Below are 23175 nucleotides of genomic sequence, written 5' to 3'. Positions count from 1 at the left end.
ATATAGTCCTTTGAGATATGTATTTATCTAATTATTTACTAATAAGATATCAAGAGAAAACACTGGGTGGGTAGGGGGAGAGTGAGGTTGGCAAGAGTAAGTTGAAGACATGTGTGAGCCGATTTTAGTTCCAGCCTCAATCTAACCTTGTGGAGAATAGAAGTTACCTTTAGGGTTTTTCCCTTCTGATGCAAGGTTATAGGTTGTTTTGATAGCTGCTGTTTAGCAATACCAGAGGCATAAATGTTTTCTGGCACTTATTGTCCAATCATTGGTTGAAAGTAATTAAGAAGGCAAGACATTGCTTGAGACATTCACATTCAATATCAGAGTCTCATGGGTTCCAAATTCCAACTCTGGTTCTCTTTGTGGCTTGTAGCCAACATGCACCCTGGTAAGTGACAGGTGATTGCTCAAATACCTGGGCACCCAGAGTCCACACGGGAGACTGAGATATATTGCACTGATCTTAATTTTGATGTGGTCCAGCTCCAGCTATTTTGGGTTTTTGGGAAGTGAAGTACATGGAAGATCTGCCTTTCTGTCTGCGCCTCTTTCTTCCTTTCAAATAAGAATATGCTACAAAACAGATTTATAGTAACTCATCCAGAAGAGAATGTGAATAATGGATGCATAGGAAACTTAGAGCATATACTCAAGTAAACTTATTGTTAACTTACACAGGTCTGATTAAAAATAATAAATAAACCAGAAGAATAAAAGCAAAAGATATTCTATACTGAAATTTTATTTAATGCAGAAAAAAAGAAATTACTCTTTTGGGGAGTTACACCTACATCAAAGCACACATATTGATCCATATATGAGACATCCTTACTTATATTTGATTATTAATTAAGATTTTTGGTTGCAAGTAAAACAAAAACCCAAGGAAACATTAGGAGAAAGAAATAGATGTGTTGGCGTATCGCTTAAGAAGAAAGGTTAGGGACTCACCATGATAGCGTAGTGGGTAAAGTCCTTGCCTTGCACGCACATGGGTGCTGGTTCTAATCCTGGCAGCCCTGCTTCCTATACAGCTTCCTGCTTATGCCCTGGGAAAGCAGTTGAGGATGGCCTAAAGCCTTGGGACCCTGCACCCATGTGGGAGACCTAGAAGAGCCTCCGGGTTCCTGGCTTCAGATCGACTCAGTTCTGGCTTTTGTGGCCCACTTGTAGCATAAATCATCGGGGGGGGGGGTTCCTCTTTGTCTCTCTTCCTCTCTGTATATCTGATTTTGCAATAAAAATAAAATAAATCTTTAAAACAAATTTTTAAAAACACCCCTTCCCAAATTTGATTGCTTTTAATAACAGGTTCATTTTATTGTACTAAAACTTGCCTGCCTATTAAGGATGAAGACATGGAAGAAGAGGGGAGAAAGGCATAGATAATGTTTCTATCTTATGACAGACACAAGCATGGCAGCATGGTTATATAGTAATTTATCAACGCTGTTAGTTCTGGCTAAAATGTTCTGCCAGTCACTATCATTTCCTGAGCCACCTGACCTCTTAGCAATCTAGAGATGGTTAACAGGCTTTTATATGGACAGAAACTTCTGACTTAGTTGGGTGCATAAAATGGGATTGCCAAGAACAAGAGTGAGCAGGAAGGAGTACAATGGAAATTTACAAAACTTCCAGCTCATTAAATTTCACCATCATCTCTCACCTTTTGTTTTAATCTTTAATTCAATGAGTTCAAAGTTGGTTTTGGAGAGCTGTTTTCCATTTGCTTATTCGTGTTTTAACAGGTAAAGAGTCACATCTTAAAAACTACAGTTAGAATAAGTCAAATAAAAAGGGCAAAAGATGATGGCATTAGGAAAAACACTGAATATTTGGGGCTGTTCACTTTGCAGGTTCAGTTTCATGGTCAGTTTCTGATGCTTTTTGTTGACCTTTCTTTCCTTTCCCTGCTCCTCTTCCCCTCCTCTGCCACCCTCCCTCCCTCCTTCCCTTCTTTCCTTCTTTCCCTCCTTCCTTCCTACTGTTATTCTTTCTCTCCTTCCTTCATTTCCTCCTTTCTCATTGAGATTTTCCCAGTGCTTTGATTACTTGATATAACTGGGGGCAGGGGGGATGTATTTTGCTGTATGGAAGAAACGCTTCAGGTTGAAGCTTATCCCTCTCATATCACCTGTATTTGGAATCCTGGATGGCTATTTTCCTATGACTGAGGCTGCCTGTAATTCCCAGCTGACAGGTTCTCTTTGCTTGGTCTCCAGTATAAGTAGGTAGGCACTCAGACCTAGCCTTTGTTCGGTGCCTTTAAACCCCATGTTTATATGGGAAAGCAGTCATCAATGTCCAGGGTCCTTGTTGCCACTCTAGCACTGTGTTGTAAATACAATGGCATAAGCTCTGAAGTCAGGCAGCTTGATTTCACATCCTTGTCTACCATTTCCTAGCTGTGTGTTGCAGTGCCTAGTCTCCCTGGGTGTCTGTTTTATCACCTGTAAGATGGACAACGTAACATTTAGTTTATATATTGGTTGTAAATACTAAATAGGGTACAATAGGGTACGTAGAATGACTAATGACAAAAAGTAGGTGTTAAGTGAAAGACACGTTACTGTAATTATTCTAGGAATACATTGTTAACTTAGTAGCTTGGAAATAGTTTCAGGATTTTCAATTAAGAAAAGACATTTGCTCTTAAAAGGTTTTGTATGCAATTTATTTGAAATTCCTTAGTCAGTCACCAGCTAGTGCCACGTGCTTCATGCTTATATTCTTTGCTGCCTCTCACTATGTTTCCCCTAGGGTCTTTAGTTTCTGTTGATGCCTTGGAAATGACCTTCTCTCATTGGACCCAGTAGTTTCTTCTTAAAACCTCCCTGTGAACTTGGATCAATTTTCAGGTTCTGCCCGAACTTAAAAAAAAAAACATAAAAAAAATCTCTTCTGTGCCTGGATATTTTGCTATGGAAGTATCAGCAGTACCCTTTATCCTATTGGGGTACTAAGGCACCTGAACAAGTCAAGTCTCATTAGAAAATTCAAACTTGATGTGGAAATTAAGCTCTAATAAAACATCTGTGTTACACGTCTGTGCAGTCATTGTTTATTGTGAAACCGTGTTTGAACAATAACTGTCAATTTCAGGAAGAATGAAAAACAGTTTCTGCCCTCAGGGCTTGAGACCTTCTAGAGACAAGTACAAGCAAAACTGTGTTATTGCTGTGACTTTGATGTCTCTGCTGTACAAGTGGGTTAGGTGTGGCCTGACTCACTTTGGAACACAAAATTAGATTTAAGAGCTTTGAACCTTGGTCTAATCATGGAAACCTCTATCCATTGCATAGCTTTGGCCCCTATGGCTGGTTAGATTTTTCCAACAGGATAGAGAGGCAGAGTAGAGAAAATGGAAAATGGAAAGCCCTAAGAGAAAAAGAGATGAAGACACACCGCATAAACATGCATGTCTGAAGCAGAGAGCAACAGAAGTTTTCAAAATGTAGTGCCTAAATGTGTGTAGTTAGGGTTATAGGTAGAAGGGTTGGGAGAGCGCTATGATGTGTTTTATATTCTGTGGTTTTTCTTTAATTGTCTTAATATGTCATTAACTCATTCAGAATTTTAAATTTCGTCTTTATTTATATAAAGTGAGTAGATTTCACATATTCATGATATGGGTTCAGAAGCATAGAGGTTCCTCTCTTCCCTTCCCTTCTCCGTCTTCCCTATCCCTGTCCCTGTCCCCCACCATCTTATTTTTTCCCCAAATTATTGCAATGGCATATATTTTCTTTCACTTGACAATCGCAAGCTCAGTGCTCCAATGGGCAAAGGTATCTTGACATAGCAAGTGGAAGAAAACAAAAGCAAACGAAAAACATTGAGAATCCTACTATCACTCAGAAGTATAGACACAGGGTGTAAATAGTAATTAAGTCCCAGGATGTTAATCTCACTTATAGAGTTTAATTATTGTTGTTGCCATTATGTTCATCATCATCACCACCACCATCATCACCTCTAGAACAAATTATACTTGAAGTGTATAATTGAGAAGAATGTTATGATAAAGAGCTGATGAGCACTTATGCTAGTTTTGTGCTTTTGGGAGATGGCATGGCAGGATTCTCCCCATCACATCTTCCTCCTTTGTGCTTTTGTAGGTTGAGCCAGTGATACAGAGAGGACATGAGAACCTGGTCCACCACATCCTGCTCTATCAGTGCAGTAGCAGCTTCAATGACAGTGTCCTGGACTACGGACACGAGTGTTACCACCCAAACATGCCCGATGCCTTCCTCACCTGCGAGACTGTGATTTTTGCCTGGGCCATTGGTGGAGAGGTGGGGCTAATTGTTATTGAGATGTACCATAAGTAATTGCTCATATTTCCTTTCACAGTTACAGTTTAAATACTTACAAGTAAAACTTTACACATTATTTTTGATGTAAGGGTGGTATTTTTTGTTTGCATAGAAGGGATGCTGTCTGTAAATCATTTTCTCTTATCAAGTATATATTAATGGAGTCTTAAAAGGTTGAATATCTTATGGAATGGGTTGGCTTCTGGGTGGAACAGAGTTCTCATGGACACTGTGTCATGGAATTTTCCATATTTAGGGCTTTTCCTATCCACCTCACGTGGGATTATCCCTTGGAACTCCATTAGATCCACATTATGTGCTATTAGAAGTCCATTATGACAATCCAACACAGAAGAAAGGTGAGTTTACATTTTATATAATTTACCTATGTATTCTTTGTTTTTTAAAAAAGATTTATTTTTATTGGAAAGTCATATTAAGAGAGAGAAGGAGAGAAAGAAAGATCTTCCATTTGCTGGTTCACTCTCCAAATGGCTGCAGCAGCCAGAGCTGAGGTTGTCTGATGCCAAAAACCAAGAGATGCTTCTGGGTCTCCCGCATGGGTGCAGGGTCTATCCTCGACTGCTTTCCCAGGCCACAAACAGGGAGCTATAAGGGAAACTGAGCAGCTGGGGTATGAACCGGCACCCATGTGCGATCCTGGCACATGCAAGGTAAGGACCTTAGCCAGTAGGTTATCATGCTGGGCCTCCTGTCTTCTTTCTTTCTTTCTTTCTTTCTTTCTTTCTTTCTTTCTTTCTTTCTTTCTTTCTTTCTTTCTTTCTTTCTTTCTTTCTTTCTTTCTTTCTTTCTTTCTTTCTTTCTTTCCTTCTTTCTTTCTTCCTTCCTTCCTTCCTTCCTTTCTTTCTTTCTTTCTTTCTTTCTTTCTTTCTTTCTTTCTTTCTTTCTTTCTCTCTCTCTCTCTTTCTTTCTTTCTTTCTTTCTTTCTTTCTTTCTTTCTTTCTTTCTTTCTTTCTTTCTTTCTTTCTGCTTTATCATTTATAACTCTTAAAAAGAGTTGAAACTAAAACCAATGCTACAAAAAATTAACCTGTGTTTGATCAACTAAATTAAGACACCATTTAGTGTGACAGAGGATATTATTAATGACTATACTTGGAGAGTGAACAGTAACACGTGCTAGGCAATTGGGTACATGTGACTACTTTGTTTTTTGCTTTGTGATATACATTAATACCAAATACATGATTCTTGTGAAAATTTTTTCCAACTACACATATGGAAAAGCTACCATGATAAAAATATTAACCTTTTTTGTAACAACTCATAAATACACTGAATAAATCTTGATGCAAGAACATTTTATAATAAGCCACTAAAGTGAAGAGACATTGTACATTTGATTTCTGAATTACTTGTATAATATTTCAAAACCCAGAAATTGTTTTTATATGTAATTTTCAAAAAAGTTTTAGATTATTATTTTATATTGATTCATGTGTAAATGCTGAATGCCAACTATGTGCTGGGTCTGTGCTTGAGGTTATAATATGGGCATAAAACAGATACTGTGTTGATGGAAATTATAGATTCACGGGAAAGAGAAATGATAAGATGATCACATCAGGTAGCAGAAAATTATAAACACACTAGTTGATCAAAAAAAAAAGTTATCTGGTACTATGAGAGCACACAATAGGTAATGGCACATAGTTAAGGGTGAGTGGTGTGCATGGCTTAGAGTTTTCCTTGCTGAAGCTGACTATTCAAAGTTCTAGACACACATTCACTTTCAGTTATCATCGTAAAAGAGAGTCCTTTGAGATGCTTGAAACTCATCATTTCCCACCTTATAACAAATTTACCATAGCAACAAGAGTTACTTGTTCATATTTCATCTCATCACATAAGAGATTCTTAACAATTATTTGTTGATTGAATGGATAGTGAATGAATAAGACAGTGGAGACTAAGTATAAAGCAAGTCAACTCTAAATTTTACTCTGTAAGTAGTGTTCTCTGGACCTGTGAGTTTTCACTTCTCAGCAAATGTTATTGAACTTCACTCAGAACAATATTGAAACAATTTATTTTGAGTTATTCTCAGGGATGGCTTTAGAATTTTCATTCTGTTGTCATGTCAGACAATTGGGAAATCAGCTGATGAGTCATCATGTCCCCTGTGGCATGATGTGTGTGTTCACTGAGGTTGCAGATTCGGTGGTGACTCAATTTGTAATCCCTGCAACTGGGACTGACTGTTGTCTTTCATTAATCTCTGCTTATATATTTGTATATTTTCATTTGTGAGATTTTAAGGAAAACAAATGATGTCATTTCAACTAAACATAAGAGCGTTTTCTTTTTGTAAAGAAGTCAAACTCATATTCAATGATGTACTTTTCTTCCAGGTTTAATAGACAGTTCTGGACTGAGGCTGTTTCATACAACGGATATAAGAAAATACGATGCTGGAGTGATTGAGGCAGGCCTCTGGGTGAGCCTTTTCCATACCATCCCTCCAGGGATGCCGGAGTTCCGATCTGAGGGTCACTGCACTCTGGAATGCCTGGAAGAGGTATGCAGGGTCTGAGTTTGTCTAAAGATAATCCAACTCATAGAAAGTATGGTATAAAATATTGTATGCTTGCATATTATTGATTGTTTTCTTGTCAGCATATTGTGAAGTCATATGGTAATTTTAGCAGAAACATTGTCTTTTGAACTCAATGAAGGCCATGGAATGTAATTCCAAAGACAAGAGAGTAACTTGTGGAATATTTTCCCTCTTTAATCCTTTCCTTTTCTAAAATATAGGATAGTTTATTAAACCTTTAAAGTTTCTGCCTTTGTATAATCTCATTTTCCATTCTCTAGCTCACTTTCTGTTCTTATTTATTTTTTCCATAATTCATTAAAAATAGCTGTCACCAAAGAAGAAATCAAGTTTAAGTATTTAATAATGACTGTGTCCATATATAAAACTTTTTCCTTGAATCGAAATATTTCAACCTGTCTGGGTTACGAATGGAAAGATACTATGGCTGTGGACAATGTGACAGACTGGTGCAGTAGAAGAAAGACTGCTCTGCTGAGAGATTTAAGCCTTGACTCAGAGGACCATCCACGGCATCATTTGTTAGCTCCAGGACCATGGTTAACGTGGTTAATTTCATTGTCCCACCTAAGCATTCTTTTGTAAAACAGCAGGAATGATTCCCATTTTTAAAAGGTTCATATTTTCAGGTCATGAATACACTGGAATCTTTTTGCTAGGATGCTGGCTTCCTCTTGACCTCCCCAAAGAAGGAAGCAATAAAGATAACCTTTAAGAGTAACCTGGCAGGTCTTTGTGAGCTTCAGTTCCCCTTTTTGTCTCCTGGCAAGAATTGCTTCACAGAGAACACTGAGCCATCCAAATTCAAAATTGGCAGCTAATGTTCTCAACTAAATTGCTTTAGTTTTTTTTTTTTTCCTCAGTTGTGCCTCCAAGTACATTTGAATGTGAGTTGCCTGAACATGTGCTTGTGTGGGCTCATCCAGTCTTAGTCTTCCTCTATGTACTTGCAGGCTCTAGAAGCTGAAAAGCCAAGTGGAATCCATGTGTTTGCTGTTCTTCTCCATGCTCACCTGGCTGGCAGAGGCATCAGGCTGCGTCATTTTCGCAAGGGGGCTGAAATGAAACTGCTCGCTTATGATGATGATTTTGACTTCAATTTCCAGGAGTTCCAATATCTAAGGGAAGAACAAACAATCTTGCCAGTATGTACCTTTAGATTATTTTTATTTAATGAAAGTAAAGAGCCTATTGAAATATAATAGTGAAATGAATTGTTCATCTTCACATCAGTAAAGCCACCCAATGTGATTGTTGCACAACCCTGATGGAATGTGTTTAATCTGTTTTCCAAAAGCCCCAAAAGCAATTCAAGTAGTTGAGAAAAAAGAAAAACAAATCATAAAACATAACTCCCAGATTTTAAACACTAAGCATGCTTTTTTTTTTCATTTGTTTCTAAGAGATTCTTTGAGTTGCAATTTTGGTAATGGTAGAATCAGAGCTTGCCTTGTGCCATCTTAAAAAGATAGCATAATGTTTAAATATTTTATTTCAGTAAAAATGAAAATAAGTATATTTTTCCACTTAACAAAGTTAACAAAGTTCTTTCTATTGTTTCAATCAAAGCTGGGAATCATGGTGCAAAAACTGGTGATAAACATATGCCTTACACTATTGAAAGCCTTTTAAAAATGTTTGTGATGTTTCATGCACTCAAAATTTTTGCTCCAAGATTGTTAAATCTAAACCACAATTTTCTACTTTTATCCAACATAATTTCCTACTCTTACTCCACTCTTACAAGTCAGCTCATAATACTACTAAGGAGATGACAATAATAGCAATATTGTTCTACATGATGCTGGACATATGGTTTGAAAGGGGATGAAAGTTGGCAGCAAATTAAGTGACCACCTGCAGTACTGGCATCCTTTGTGAGGACAGCTTCAAGTTTCATTTGCTCTGCTACCTGTCCAGCTCCCCATTATGCATGTGGGAGAGCGCTGGAAGGTGTTTGAGGTCCTTGGAATCCTGCACCCACTGGAGTTTCAAGCTCCTGGCTCTGGCCTAGTCACAACTTGGGAAGTGAATCAGCAGATGGAAGTTCTCTGTCTCTGCCTCTGTTCTCTAACTCTTTCAAATAGATGGATAAATCTTTAAAAGCCACGAAATGGGATGAGAATACATAGCATAGTATGTTGTATGCTGAAAAAAAATTCTTAAGAAGACAGTTATAAGAAGGACTTCCTCAGGACTATCATTTAAGTCCACAGTCTAGATCTGTATTTCTTGCAAAAATTTGTTGGTATGCCCTCAAAGTAAAGAGAAGACATTTGAAAAACAATGGCCTTGTCAAGATTCTTTAAAGCCTATACTTTCTCTTATGGTATTGTCTTAGTGTTTTCCAAACAGAATGATCTCAGATCTTTCTAACGGGTGTGCCAGTGGTAGATCTAAGTGTGCTTAGATACTGATGTCTAGTCCTCTGAAGAGTGGTGCGAAGAGCAGGAACCAGAGGGTGGCTGGCTGTGGTCCATGAAGTGCTCCATTTACTTACCTTAGAGAGGAGTCATAGACAAACCATTTCCTGTAGGCTGTGATGTTGAAAAGGAGGAAAACATTATATCAATTCATTACTATTATTGGCTTCACATTTCTGTCGTAACAACATAAAACATGACTAAAGATCTTAATATAAACGAAGAAGTTACCACAGTAACCATCTTCTATGGCTATCATTTTATTAGGTATTTGATCTCTATAATGAATTGACATGCATTCTTTCATTTAATCCCTTCAAAGCAATCATGCAAAATGTTTTATTTTTTTATCATTTTTTTTCCAGAAATTTGTTTAATTATTTGAATGTCAGAATTACAGAGAGAGAGAGCGGCAGAGTGAGAGGTTTTCCATTCGCTTCACTCCCCACATGGCCACAGTGGCCAGCACTGGGCCAGTTTAGCACACGTAGCCAGAAGCTTCACCTATTTTCCTCACATGGCTGGCAATGGCCCAAGCACTTGGGCTATTTTCCACTGTTTTTTTCCAGGCTCTCAGCAGGACCTGAAATGGAGCAGCTGGGACAGAAACTGGTTTCCATATGGGATCACAGTATCACAAGCTTTACTAATTATAACACATGCTATAATTTCTGTCATTTCATTTAGATCAATAAGTTGTGACCAGGTTACTGAGCTCTTTACCTTGGTCATCAAGCTAAATTATTATGGAATCTGGAATGAACACAGATGAGCTTATTTCTTTGCTTTTTATATTAGAAAATAAATAAACTATCAAAATGCTATTTTCTGAAAAATTTTCCTACTATTAATTAATATCCTACAAATGTAGTAAGTAAATAAAAGCACAAAGCTTTGGTCTGACAGCTTTTGCTTTTATGTTTTAGGGTGATAACCTAATTACTGAATGCCGCTACAACACAAAAGATAGAGTCGGGATGACTTGGGTAAGAGCCTTTTTATTATTACTAAAGTTCATGTGTGGATGTGAGGGAATAAACGTTGACTTTTGAAGGAAAAAGGAAAAGCAATTTCGCTTAGAAATAAAATTCTCAAATCTTCAGCATGAAACTTTATAAAGTTGAAATAAGAGCCTTTTTAAGCATTTTATCAGACTTCAAGCTAACTAATGATGCTATAGCTGTATTCACTGCATAGTTTATGGGCCCCTTTTATGAAAAGTACACTGTTATTAACTGCCTGTCTGCCTGTCTGCTGGAGTCTGGACGTAGATAAATCCAGACTTCAAAAGGATGAATGAGCTCTGTGGTATCAGGGCCTCTTGTCCAAGCACATTTATGGGTGGTTCTGTCATGGATTCATGGTTTGCTTGGTCTCTTCCAGGGATCATAAAAAGAAGGAATACCTTCCACAAACTCATTTTGTAAGGTTAGCACTATTAATTTTACAAGGTCACAAGAACCTCAGAAAAGAAACGGCTAACCTACAGCTGATAGAAATATCTTCAACAACAAATAAAAAAACCTAGCATTTTTCAATTTAAAGATAATTGTTAACAAATTTAAGAACCTCACAAATTGAAAAACCTAACAAATTTCAACAAATTTAAAAATATAACATCTTTCAATTGAAAGATATTGGTTATAACTGCTTCTATTCAACATTGTATTAGGATAGAAAATGGTAAGAGTTTTGAAAGAAAAAGAAACAAAATACATTAATCAGTGCTACTGTAATTTTCTGCATCAAAATTCTCCCAGGCTTGACATTGAAACTTACCTACACTTTGGAATATAATACATTATCTCAATAAATGTAATTTAAAATGACTGGGTATTTAGAAGCAGTGTCTAACATTATATCTGTTTGATCTTTAAGGAAAAATTATAAGTATTTGTTGTAATACATTAAAGAACACCTAAAAGTTAAGAATTACTGCATTAATAGATTATGGGCTCAGAAAAAAAATTCCTTCATTCCAGTATAACTATAAATTTGCTGGAATTCGTATAAAATCATTGAGGGAGATTTTATGATTGGGATCATGATGTTCTGACTAAGAAATCTTTATCTAACTGTTTAATATTTTGTTAATATTTCCAAGACTTGAAACTTGGTGATAATTCAACACTTTTAGCTTTAACATGGAGCAAGTTGACTCCAAAGTTTACATAGAAAAGCAAGAAGGTAAAAATAGGAAAAACAGTACCAAAAATATGATATAGGAAATAATGTATAAGATGCAAGAGCTTTAATACACGGTAATTTGCATCCGGAGTTCTAACAGTGAAACATAAAAACAGTCCTAGAAATCCATCTTCAAATCCTGTCTCTGGAAAGGATGGGCTTTTTATTCAAAGGTTCTAGCACAACTTGATATCCATATGACAAAAAGAAAAAAAAATGTTTAAAGGATTTCTTTATTTTTATTTGAAGGATTTGCAGACAGGAGAGAGAAGAGAAGGTGAGAAAGTGAGAGAGGGAAATCCTCCATTTGCTCGTTCATTCCCCAAACAGCTGCAACAGCCAGAGCTGAACCACTCCAAAGCAAGGATCCAGGAGCCCGAGTGCCTGAGCTATCCTTCGTTTCTTTTATCAACCACCAGCAGGGAGCTGGATCAGAAGTGGAGTAGTGGAGACAGTAACAAGTGTGCATATGGGGTACCAGCACCACAGACTGAGGCGTGCCCTGTTAAATCACAGCCTGAGCCCCCTAATTTTTTTTATTTAAAATAATGCAAAATAAATCAATTCCAATCAGATACAATATTTAAATGTGGAGAAGAAATTCTAAAACCATTGAAAGAAAATTTCTGAATATTTTTTCGTGATCCTAAAGAATTTTTTGAACATAATTTAAAAATACATGCTGTCTAATGATAAAATAACTTCCATAAAGATCTTATCTATCAGAAGCCACTGTTAAACCACACTATTCAGCATAAAAAAAAACAAGAAATAAAGAAAAGAAAGAAAAAAGTGCCATTGCTCAGTAACAGAAGACAAGTAGCAACAAGAAGACATGATAAACAACACCAGACAAAAGCATTTCACAGAAATACAATGCAATTAGAAAAGAACCATTTGGTGCTGGTATGGCAGCTCCACTTGGAAACATCATTCCACGTGGGCACTGGTTTGTGTCCTGGCTGCTTCACTACGCTTCTAGCTCCCTGCTTGTGGCCTGGGAAAGCAGCAGAGAATGACTCGTCTTTGGGCCCTCTACCTACCTGCGAGGCCTGGAGGAAGATCTTGGCTTTTGGCTTCAGATAACCTCGGCTCTGGCTGTTGCAGCCATTTGGGGAGTGAGCCAGCAGATGAAAGATCTCTTTTTCTGTCCCTCCTCTCTCTGTAAGAATTTGCCTTTCAAATAAAAATCAATCATTTTAAAAGAGAAGAATTTGATGGAGGGCACAATACTTGTTTTTTTTTTTTTTTCAGAAAAATGACATGATGCAAACATAAAGCAGAAGGAGGTTTTTTTTTTTTTTTTTAACCTGTGCCTTTCATTTGGTAATGCTTAAATGTGCAATTTCAACATACAGGCACTGTGATACTTACATACTACTGAAGGGAACGTAAATTTGTAAAGCCACTTTGGATAAAAGCATAATATTATCTAGTAATGTTGGAGCTTCATATAAGCTCTTCCCATGCCATTATTCTTTTTTTTTTTTTTTTTATCATTTTATTTTGACATTTTTAACATAGTTAATTAGGGTAAGAAGGTTCAAGGGCTACATGAAAGTGGATAATACTAGTATGTTTTCCATATTGTTACCTTCATGTTTAAAGGGGGTTATTTAAGGGAGAAGGCCCACCCAATTTCCCACCCTCCCCAGGTCCCAGATGTAGGGCATGCTCTGAGGTTCTTGCTCAAGTGGTTTTGATATTGCCACAGTCATGAATCGCTGTCAATCTTGCCACTCCAAGCACTATGAGATCTTTGAAAAATCAACTGATTGACATAGTCCATCATAGCTGAGATGGTTGGTTGACCTGTTCTGTCTTCTCTCTTTTCTTCGTTAGGGTTCTGAGTCCAGCATTTAGATTAGGAAGATCTCCAAAGAAACTTCTTGTATGTGCTAACAAGTACAGGGCCTGGCACCGTCTATCGCTCCAATCAGCTGGTGGTTGCAGTTGCTGGGTTGGTTCTGTTTTCACTCCCGACTTCCACTGGAACCAATGGGTGTTGCAGTCCAGCCTGGTTCTGCCCAGCACATACTTGGTCCTCACATAAACCAGCGGGAGCTGCAGCCTAGGTTGGAGCGACCCACAATAACCCCCACCAGGCCCACTCCCTACCCTGGTTTGCCAATAAGTGTAGCAGTAATCCAGTCTGTCCCACACCCCATTCCACCCCAGCCGCTATCTTAGTTATCTTAGTTTTATGTCCTGTGAAAGTGGTAACCCAAGAGGGATGAGCCCACTATTTCCCTCCCAGGCCTCTCCCACTCCCAGATTCCAGTTGATGCTGCGTCTAAGCCCAAACACCCCTTGCCCACTTTAATTTTGCTTGCACCAGTAGGAATAATCCGCCCAGCCCGGCTTTTCCCTGATCTGGTCCGCATGAGGCGCACAGGTGTGGTAGCTCTGCCTAGTCTGGTCTGCCCCCATCCCAGCCCATGCTCTCCTGCGGAAGTAGCTGTCCTGCAAAGGAACCCTCCCTTATTCCCCTGCCGGCTCTGCCCACTTCCTTTCTTGTTCTCAGGCTGGTAGGGCGCTGCGGTCCCTTCCGGTACAGGCAACCTCACCTCGGCATTCCATAATGTGCACTAGTCTTTGTTGCGACCAACCCTAGGTCGACCCACACTGGTGCCTGGATTTGCCAGTGGATAATGTGGACAGATTCAGCCTGGTCTTGCCCCCACATCAGCCAATTGTATGCCAGTGGGTAGCTTTCCATGGCCTTTTCTGGGCTGTTTCCTATCATGTTTCTTGCGTTTACCTGCCTGGTCTGTGTCCTGCCAGAGGAGTTGCCCAGGCTCCTCCATCAGAACCTCTCCCAATGCCAGGTTTCACGCTTACCAGTGGGTCCATGAGCCAACCCTACTCAGTCCACCTCCTGTAATAACAGGAACTGTGGCTTTTCCTGTCTGGCCTTCCACCCAATCTGGTTCTTGCTGTTGGATGTTCCAGCCCAGCCATGGTTTGTCTACACCCACATTTGGCTCACACATGGCTCAGTAGGGGTTTGAGACCCTGCCTGGTCCATCCCACATCTGCCCTGGTCCTCCAGAACACCAGGGGGAGTCGGGGTCCGGCCCGGTTCGGTGCATCCAATCCCAGTCCACACTTGTGCCAAGGGAGACTACAACTGTTTCCAGATCAGAACGCAGCTCCCCTTCCAGGCCATGTGCCTCTTGGTGGGAACCTCAGCCCAGCTAGGGTTGTCCCCTTTGCTCCCCAACCGGGTCTGTTCCCAGCCATAGATCACTTGCCTGCCAATGGATGCTCTGACTCAGCTTGGCACAGCTCCTCACCTGTCCCGACCTCTGCCTTAGACACTGTGGCTTAGCGTCCCTGGCTCCCACAGACCAGCAGGTACAAGAACCTAGCTCGGCAAGACCTCTGCTCCCTCCTGGTTTCTAGTTTTACTTGTGGGCTAAGGTTTGTTCAGTCGTGCCTAATCTACTCTGTTCCATTACCAGTTGACACATTGGCCAACTGTTGGAGCTACTTTTGCAAGACAGGCCCCAAGCCCTAGCTTCTGCATGACTGGTATTTGGTACTCAGAATTATTAGTGATTTAAAGTTTTGCTAAGGAAGAGTTACTGCCTGTTTCAGGTCCAAGAAGCACAATGGGTTCAAACTGGAGGGAATTAAGCAGCAACTCAAAGAACCAAATCCCCAGAGCTCCCCGGCCGGGCGGCCAGCAGGCAGAGCCTGGCACCAAATGGCGCACTGGCCGCCCGGGGACAGCTCAGCACATGGCGGCTGTCCGGGATCCAGGCATGAGACGCCCCGTCCTGAGACCCACCAGCTGCCAGGAGGCGCTGGAGGTTTAAATAACCCAGGCCCAAGGTCGCGCCCCTCCCAAATCCCATTCACCGCCCCATGAGGGCGGCGGGTGGGTGCCGGGCCTGCCCAGTCCCGGAGGCCTCCCCCTCGGTCTACTCACCCCGAAGGAAGCGGCCCCCGGAACCAGCAGGCCCGGGGACAGCTCAGCACATGGCGGCTGTCCGGGATCCAGGCATGAGACGCCCCGTCCTGAGACCCACCAGCTGCCAGGAGGCGCTGGAGGTTTAAATAACCCAGGCCCAAGGTCGCGCCCCTCCCAAATCCCATTCACCGCCCCATGAGGGCGGCGGGTGGGTGCCGGGCCTGCCCAGTCCCAGAGGCCTCCCCCTCGGTCTACTCACCCCGAAGGAAGCGGCCCCCGGAACCAGCAGGCCCGGGGACAGCTCAGCACATGGCGGCTGTCCGGGATCCAGGCATGAGACGCCCCGTCCTGAGACCCACCAGCTGCCAGGAGGCGCTGGAGGTTTAAATAACCCAGGCCCAAGGTCGCGCCCCTCCCAAATCCCATTCACCGCCCCATGAGGGCGGCGGGTGGGTGCCGGGCCTGCCCAGTCCCAGAGGCCTCCCCCTCGGTCTACTCACCCCGAAGGAAGCGGCCCCCGGAACCAGCAGGCCCAGGGACAGCTCAGCACATGGCGGCTGTCCGGGATCCAGGCATGAGACGCCCCGTCCTGAGACCCACCAGCTGCCAGGAGGCGCTGGAGGTTTAAATAACCCAGGCCCAAGGTCGCGCCCCTCCCAAATCCCATTCACCGCCCCATGAGGGCGGCGGGTGGGTGCCGGGCCTGCCCAGTCCCAGAGGCCTCCCCCTCGGTCTACTCACCCCGAAGGAAGCGGCCCCCGGAACCAGCAGGCCCGGGGACAGCTCAGCACATGGCGGCTGTCCGGGATCCAGGCATGAGACGCCCCGTCCTGAGACCCACCAGCTGCCAGGAGGCGCTGGAGGTTTAAATAACCCAGGCCCAAGGTCGCGCCCCTCCCAAATCCCATTCACCGCCCCATGAGGGCGGCGGGTGGGTGCCGGGCCTGCCCAGTCCCAGAGGCCTCCCCCTCGGTCTACTCACCCCGAAGGAAGCGGCCCCCGGAACCAGCAGGCCCGGGGACAGCTCAGCACATGGCGGCTGTCCGGGATCCAGGCATGAGACGCCCCGTCCTGAGACCCACCAGCTGCCAGGAGGCGCTGGAGGTTTAAATAACCCAGGCCCAAGGTCGCGCCCCTCCCAAATCCCATTCACCGCCCCATGAGGGCGGCGGGTGGGTGCCGGGCCTGCCCAGTCCCAGAGGCCTCCCCCTCGGTCTACTCACCCCGAAGGAAGCGGCCCCCGGAACCAGCAGGCCCGGGGACAGCTCAGCACATGGCGGCTGTCCGGGATCCAGGCATGAGACGCCCCGTCCTGAGACCCACCAGCTGCCAGGAGGCGCTGGAGGTTTAAATAACCCAGGCCCAAGGTTGCGCCCCTCCCAAATCCCATTCACCACCCCATGAGGGCGGCGGGTGGGTGCCGGGCCTGCCCAGTCCCAGAGGCCTCCCCCTCGGTCTACTCACCCCGAAGGAAGCGGCCCCCGGAACCAGCAGGCCCGGGGACAGCTCAGCACATGGCGGCTGTCCGGGATCCAGGCATGAGACGCCCCGTCCTGAGACCCGACCCATGCCATTATTCTTGTGTGAATTTTTTCTTGGTCCATGTTTGCAACATGTATTTCAGGAAAGCATTATGTAAAGTATTCATACAGTACAGGATAAAAAAAAAACCCTGGGAACAGCTCACCTACTTGTCAAATGGAGAATGAATAAGCACATTATAATATATTTATAGAATGAAACAATAGACAGTTATGAAAACAGTAAACTAAAACTGCATGTGAACATGAATGTACCGTGAGAACCTATGGTTGATTGAAAAGAGTTTGCAGCGGAATATATGTAATGCAACGTTTGTGTAAAACTCAAGCACATAACATTACTTAGGATCACATACTTAAACTGAGTTGAAATGTGAGAAAATAAAACAATGATAAATAATTAAGAATATCATCATGGTTTGTCAGGTTAGGAACACCGGGTTTGGGAGCTGGGTGCACAGGACTTAGTGTACTGGTGTTGGTATATTTTTACCTACACCTTACAAATAAACTTTTGTTTGTATGAGATGTTTTATTTATTTATTTTTTAATTTTTTTAAAGATTTATTTATTTTTATTACAAAGTCAGATATACAGAGAGGAGGAGAGACAGAGAGGAAGATATTCCGTCTGATGATTCACTCCCCAAATGAGTGCAATGGCCAGTGCTCTGCCAATCCGAAGCCAGGAGCCAGGAACTTCCTCCAGGTTTCCCACGCGATTGCAGGATCCCAGGATCCCAAAGCATTGAGCAGTCCTCCGCTGCTTTCCCAGGCCACAAGCAGGGAGCTGGATGGGAAGTGGGGCTGCAGGGATTAGAACCGGTACCCATATGAGATCCAAGCGCGTTCAGGATGAGGACTTTAGCCGTTAGGCCACCGTGCCGGGCCCGAGATGTTTTATTAAACACATAATAAATATGACTATTGTGGTGGGTATTTGAACCCATCTTGAAACCCCATTCAGTGTAATACATCTGGACTGCAGCTACTAGGGCTAGTAGATGACAACATGTACCGCATATCTGTGTCTCACATTGGGAATTGCTCTCAGAATCAGAGAATGTTCAATTTTTTTTTTAAATTGGAGCAACCAATAGCCAGTAATGAGTTAAAATGTGAATAAAAATGCTCAACTTGCTTCTTATAAATTGGTACAATTCTGAATAGCCACTGCAGCTGAAAGATATGTGAAATATATTTGCTGAGGCATGAATCGCAACCTTCTAGTAGGCCAGCTTCTCCTGTTGCCTAGTTCTCCTTTGAGCAAGTGTAGGTAATTATGTTTCTACAATTAATAAAAATCTGTATATTAGCCATTACATTTATTTATGACCAGGAATGTACCACTATGTTTTTGATCTTTCCTTTTTAAAGGATGCACTCCTTAGTTGACATGTAGCAACTGATTGTGTGATTCCAGCATATTTTTGTTTTTCTAATTACGTATAATAAAATGCTGGGTGTCAGTTGTATTCTTGCCTGTATGTGATGTCTCCTTTTCTCTTGTTGCTTTCAAGATTTTCTCTTTGTCTTTGGCTTTCAGCAGTATGACTATGATGTGTCTAGGTATGGTTCTCTTTGTATTTCTCTTTGGCATTTGTTGAGCTGTTTGAATCTGTAACTTAATGTTTTCCACTAATTTTTAAAAGATTTATTTATTTTTATTGGAAAGTCAGATTTACAGAGAGAAGGAGATTCAGAAAGAAAGATTGTCTGCAGGTTCACTCCCCAAGGGGCCACAGCAACCAGAGCTGAGCTGACCTGAAGCCAAGAGTCAGGAGTTCCTGGTCTCCCACATGGTGCAGGTTCCCAAGGCTTTGGACCATCCTCTACTGCTTTCCTAGGCCACAAGCATAAAGCTGGAAGGAAGTGGAGCAGCCAGTACTCAAACTGGCACCCATATGGAATCCTGGTGACAATGGCAAGGTGACAATTTAGCTACTAGGCAATCACACCAAGCCCTCTTTTCCTCTAAATTTAGCACAAGCTTAGACATTGAACCTTTAAATTTTTAAATCAATTTCTCCCTTTTCTCCTATCTTGGAAACTTAAAATATATGTGTGTTGGAACATTTAATATTGTCCCACAGATCTCTGAGATGTATTCATCTTTTTTTTTTTTTTTACTTTTGTTTCTCTCTCTCTTGGTTGGCATAATTTGTATTGTTAAGCCCTGAAATTCCTTTATTTTCTTCCTTGTGTCATCTCAAATATGCATGTAAGCTCATCCTGTGCAGTTTTTTCCACTCAAGAATACCTTTGACTCATTTTTGAAAATGGTTCTCTGGAACCATTCCAGAGTTAGACATTTTTAACAGTGCCCTTAATTACTTGAGCACATTTTTCTTTAACTCCAAACATTTTTATGTCTGCTTCTAAGTCTCTGTCTACTAAACCTAGCATCTGTATCATCTCATAGTCCATTTCTCCTGACTTTTCCGTCCTCAGTGACAAATCATAATTTTATATTTCTTCTTATGTTTAATAATTTTTGGTCCATAATTGAACCTAGATAATTTGTTGTAGCAACTCAAGACTCTGTTCTTCTTAGGGTCTTCAATCTTTTTAAAAGCTTTGTAGTAGATAATTAACTACCTAGCTTCCAAGTGCTGAACATTTCTCCTGCTATGTGGCTACATGTTGGTAGACGTGATGCAAAGACTGTGGAAAACACAGTTCACTCAGACAAAAATATCATCAAACTGGTTGATTGGCCTCATGTTAACTAAATATCCTTACTATTCTTTAGAATGTCTAAAGTATTGCTAAGTTGGGCCCGGCGCGGTGGCGCAAGTGGTTAAGGTCCTCACCTTGCACGCCCGGGATCCCATATGGGCGCCGGTTCTAATCCCGGCAGCCCCACTTCCCTTCCAGCTCCCTGCTTGTGGCCCGGGAAAGCAGTCGAGGACGGCCCAAGGCTTTGGGAACCTGCACCCGCGCGGGAGACCCGGAAGAGGCTCCTGGCTTCGGATCGGCATAGTATCGGCCCGTTGCGCTCACTTGGGGAGTGAATCATCGGACGGAAGATCTTCCTCTCTGTCTCTCCTCTCTGTATATCCGCCTTTCCAATGAAAAAATAATAAAAATAAATCTTAAAAAAAAAAAATAAAGTATTGCTAAGTCTATATCATATCAGCAGAAAGTTAAAGAGATATTGGGTAAGAGAAGTTTACTTACTTTAAAGGTTTTTATTTCTTCTTTTTAAATCAAAAAGATGATGGATATTAGGGAGAGAGAGAGGCGGGGAATCTTTCATCCACTGATTGACTTTTCAGGTGTGCATATCAGCAAATATTAAGCCCAACAGAAGCTCCAGGATCCCGGGAATCTATTTGGAAATGCTAATACAGGAGTCATAGTCTTCTGCCTCCCAGGATTCGCATGAACAAGAATCTCTGTGTTACTATATTTGGAAAACAGGCATTTAGCCTAAGAGTTAAGATGAGCATGTAATAAGCTGAAGTGTCTGGGTATAAGCACCAGCTCCAGAGTCTGACTCCATCTTTCTACCAGGGAAGATTGTAAGAAAACAGGTGATGACTCAAGTGGCTTAGTTTGCCACCCGCATGGCACACCTAGGTTGTACTCCTAGCACCTGCCGTTGGCCCTGAGCCCACCTTGGCTGTATTGGCACCTGGGGAGTAAACCAGATTTTGGAAACTCTCTGTTTATAATTACTTCTCTCTGCATCTGAAATGAATAAATAATTTTTTAAAAGATCATTATATTTCAGCATTGGAAGAAAATAAGATATTGTAAATAGCTAAATGGGTGAAGCACATATTAAATAAAATATCTCCATTTTCAGGGAGGACTAAGCACCAGAAATGAAATGTGTCTCTCATACCTTCTTTATTATCCAAGAATTAACCTTACTCGATGTGCAAGTATTCCGGACATCATGGAACAGCTTCAGTTCATTGGTGTTAAGGAGATCTATAGACCTGTCACGTAAGTAATGTAAGGATTGCATAATGCAGCTAATCTGCTGCAGAGAATGGGGGACATTTTATTAAATTAATCAACATGTTTGCAGAATTCTTTCATATATTGTTCTATTGGATTACTGTCAAAAGCACAGACCAGGTAAACTTCTGGACTGCTATGGCTAGGATTCGTTAAAATCACTCCTAGGCTCATTGATTTTGTACAAGATATAAAATGACTCAGCATGTAGTTATACTCACTGAAAATAATTATTAATGTGAAAAAATACAAAGAAAGACAAAAGGACAAGATAGAAGAACAAAGGAAAAGGTTTGTGGTGCAAGGTCAACAGCAACCCAAGCACAAGCTTCTGCGAGGTCTTGCCCAGGGGAGTCACACAGTATCTTTAATAACACATATATCAAGTTAAGACAGCATGTGTTGAAATGCAGTCTTTTGAAGAAGGTTCCTAAAGGAACAACACTCGGAGTTTTACTGGAAAGGTACCACAGGGGGTCAGTAGGCCTAGCATGCCCTCCCAAATCCAATAGAAACCAGATTTTTTTAGCATGTGCTGCATTTTTTTTATACAAATACTGCATGCTCAAAGAGCCACTTTTATTATTAGACAAATAAAAGGTTATTTCCTATTTGAGTTTCCAGATGCCAACCAAGAGTTAATCTTAGAAACAGATGATTCTCAAGATGACACTCTCAGACCTGCTGTTACTTATTCTTTGTCATCTTTGCTTATCAAATAAATACCACTTAAGATAAAATCATAGATAAGATCAAAATTTTTCACGTTTATTGAGATTATATTCTGGAGTGGAGGCATAAAATAAACACATACAGTTTTCATTGTGTTTTTATTTTATTGGAAAGGGAGACAGAGAGAAAGATCTTTAATCATTCGGCTCACTCCTCAAGGACCTCCAAGAGCTGGGGTTGAGCCAGGAGCTCAGACTTCAATTTGAATCTCCCATAAAAGTGGCAAGGACCCAAGTACATCAACTGCTACCTCCCAGAATGCACATTAGCAAGGGACCAAAGTCAGGAGCAGAACAGTTTCAAAGCCAGGCCTTCTGGTGTGTGTAATGTGTGTTTCAAGGAGCACCTTAGATGCTGCTCATCTTCCAAATGCAAAATTTTCAATCATAAGAAATGTTGTCAAGGCTATTCAAATAATAAAGGAAATGCGTAGTTGTCAATAGAATGGTGAAAGCCCTCTCTGGGGTAGGGGGTGTGATTTTTGAGCAGGGACCTGCATGCTGAGAAGTCAACTGTTAAAAGAAATGTAAATGCATGCACATGAGAGAAGAGCCATTGCAATGCCACTATGCTTTGAAGATCAACAAAAGGGTGTGTTTGGATGGAGCAGAGTGAAAAATTCGGGTGGTCTGAGCGTATATGGGGCCAGACTTTATGGGCAACATAAGGTTTTTATTTGGAAAGAAAAATCATTGAGGATATAAGTGTGTCAAATGGGCTGTTGAGAAAGCATTGCAAGAGGCCAAGATTGGAAAGAAATAATAACACTCAGGGGCTGATTTTGATTATTCAACTGAGAGATGAGCGTGCTTTGTGCCAAAAATGGGTCCTGGATTTGAGAGTGGTTGCAACCTGGTTACTTTTTCAAAGAACACCAGAGGATTTGTTAACGGATCATATCTCTGGGAAGTGGGAAGAGAATAGTGACTTAGTGATGATGTATATAAAGTGTTAGGGAACGTGTTTGAAGGAGACATGGAGACTTCTATTGGGTTACATTAATATTAATATTAAAAGAGAGTTTACCTATTCTTAGTAACATGAGTGAGAAGATTTAGAATGCCTGGTGGAAATTTGTTTTCATAAAAGGTTTGTTTTAATAAAAGATTGTTTTAATGATTAGGGTTTTGTTTTAATAAAAGAAAGATTGTTTTAATGATTAGAGTTTTTCAAAATGAAAGAGAAAGATGCAATTAAACAAAATACACACAGGGATTTTGGAGGCAGGATATTTAAGAACAATGTTTTTAAAACTTTAGGAAGATATGACAAGTGAAAGACCCTGATGAAGAATATGAATATGGGCTGATTATGTTGCAGGGGCGATACACTGTGAATTAAGAACACTCTTATTTTAAATTAAATTTGTTACTTGTGGAGATGTCTTACTTAGTTCTTTCCAAGCCTGTAACTAACAGAAGACTATTAAAATGATTGTATCAGTTGATTTGTGTTTCCCTAGGATTTTCACATACATGCTTTCATTTAATTTATTTTTATAC

At 41.2% G+C, this 23175-nt stretch overlaps 1 protein-coding gene across 1 annotated transcript in view; it reads left to right on the top strand.

Moving 5' to 3' along the window:
* The window catches only part of MOXD1 (monooxygenase DBH like 1), a 96693-nt gene that overhangs the window by 66087 nt on the left and 7431 nt on the right, over positions 1-23175 (top strand). Inside the window, exons 6-11 of the mRNA XM_040965322.1 lie at positions 4128-4307; positions 4585-4687; positions 6701-6867; positions 7860-8051; positions 10256-10315; positions 20784-20926. Coding sequence (XP_040821256.1) covers positions 4128-4307; positions 4585-4687; positions 6701-6867; positions 7860-8051; positions 10256-10315; positions 20784-20926 — 845 coding nt within the window. The remainder of the gene's footprint in view (positions 1-4127; positions 4308-4584; positions 4688-6700; positions 6868-7859; positions 8052-10255; positions 10316-20783; positions 20927-23175) is intronic.

Source organism: Ochotona curzoniae, unplaced genomic scaffold, assembly GCF_017591425.1.
Source record: "Ochotona curzoniae isolate NIBS_2020 unplaced genomic scaffold, NIBS_Ocur_1.0 scaffold_3890, whole genome shotgun sequence".
NCBI lineage: Eukaryota > Metazoa > Chordata > Mammalia > Lagomorpha > Ochotonidae > Ochotona > Ochotona curzoniae.
This window is presented reverse-complemented; position numbering and strand designations above follow the sequence as displayed.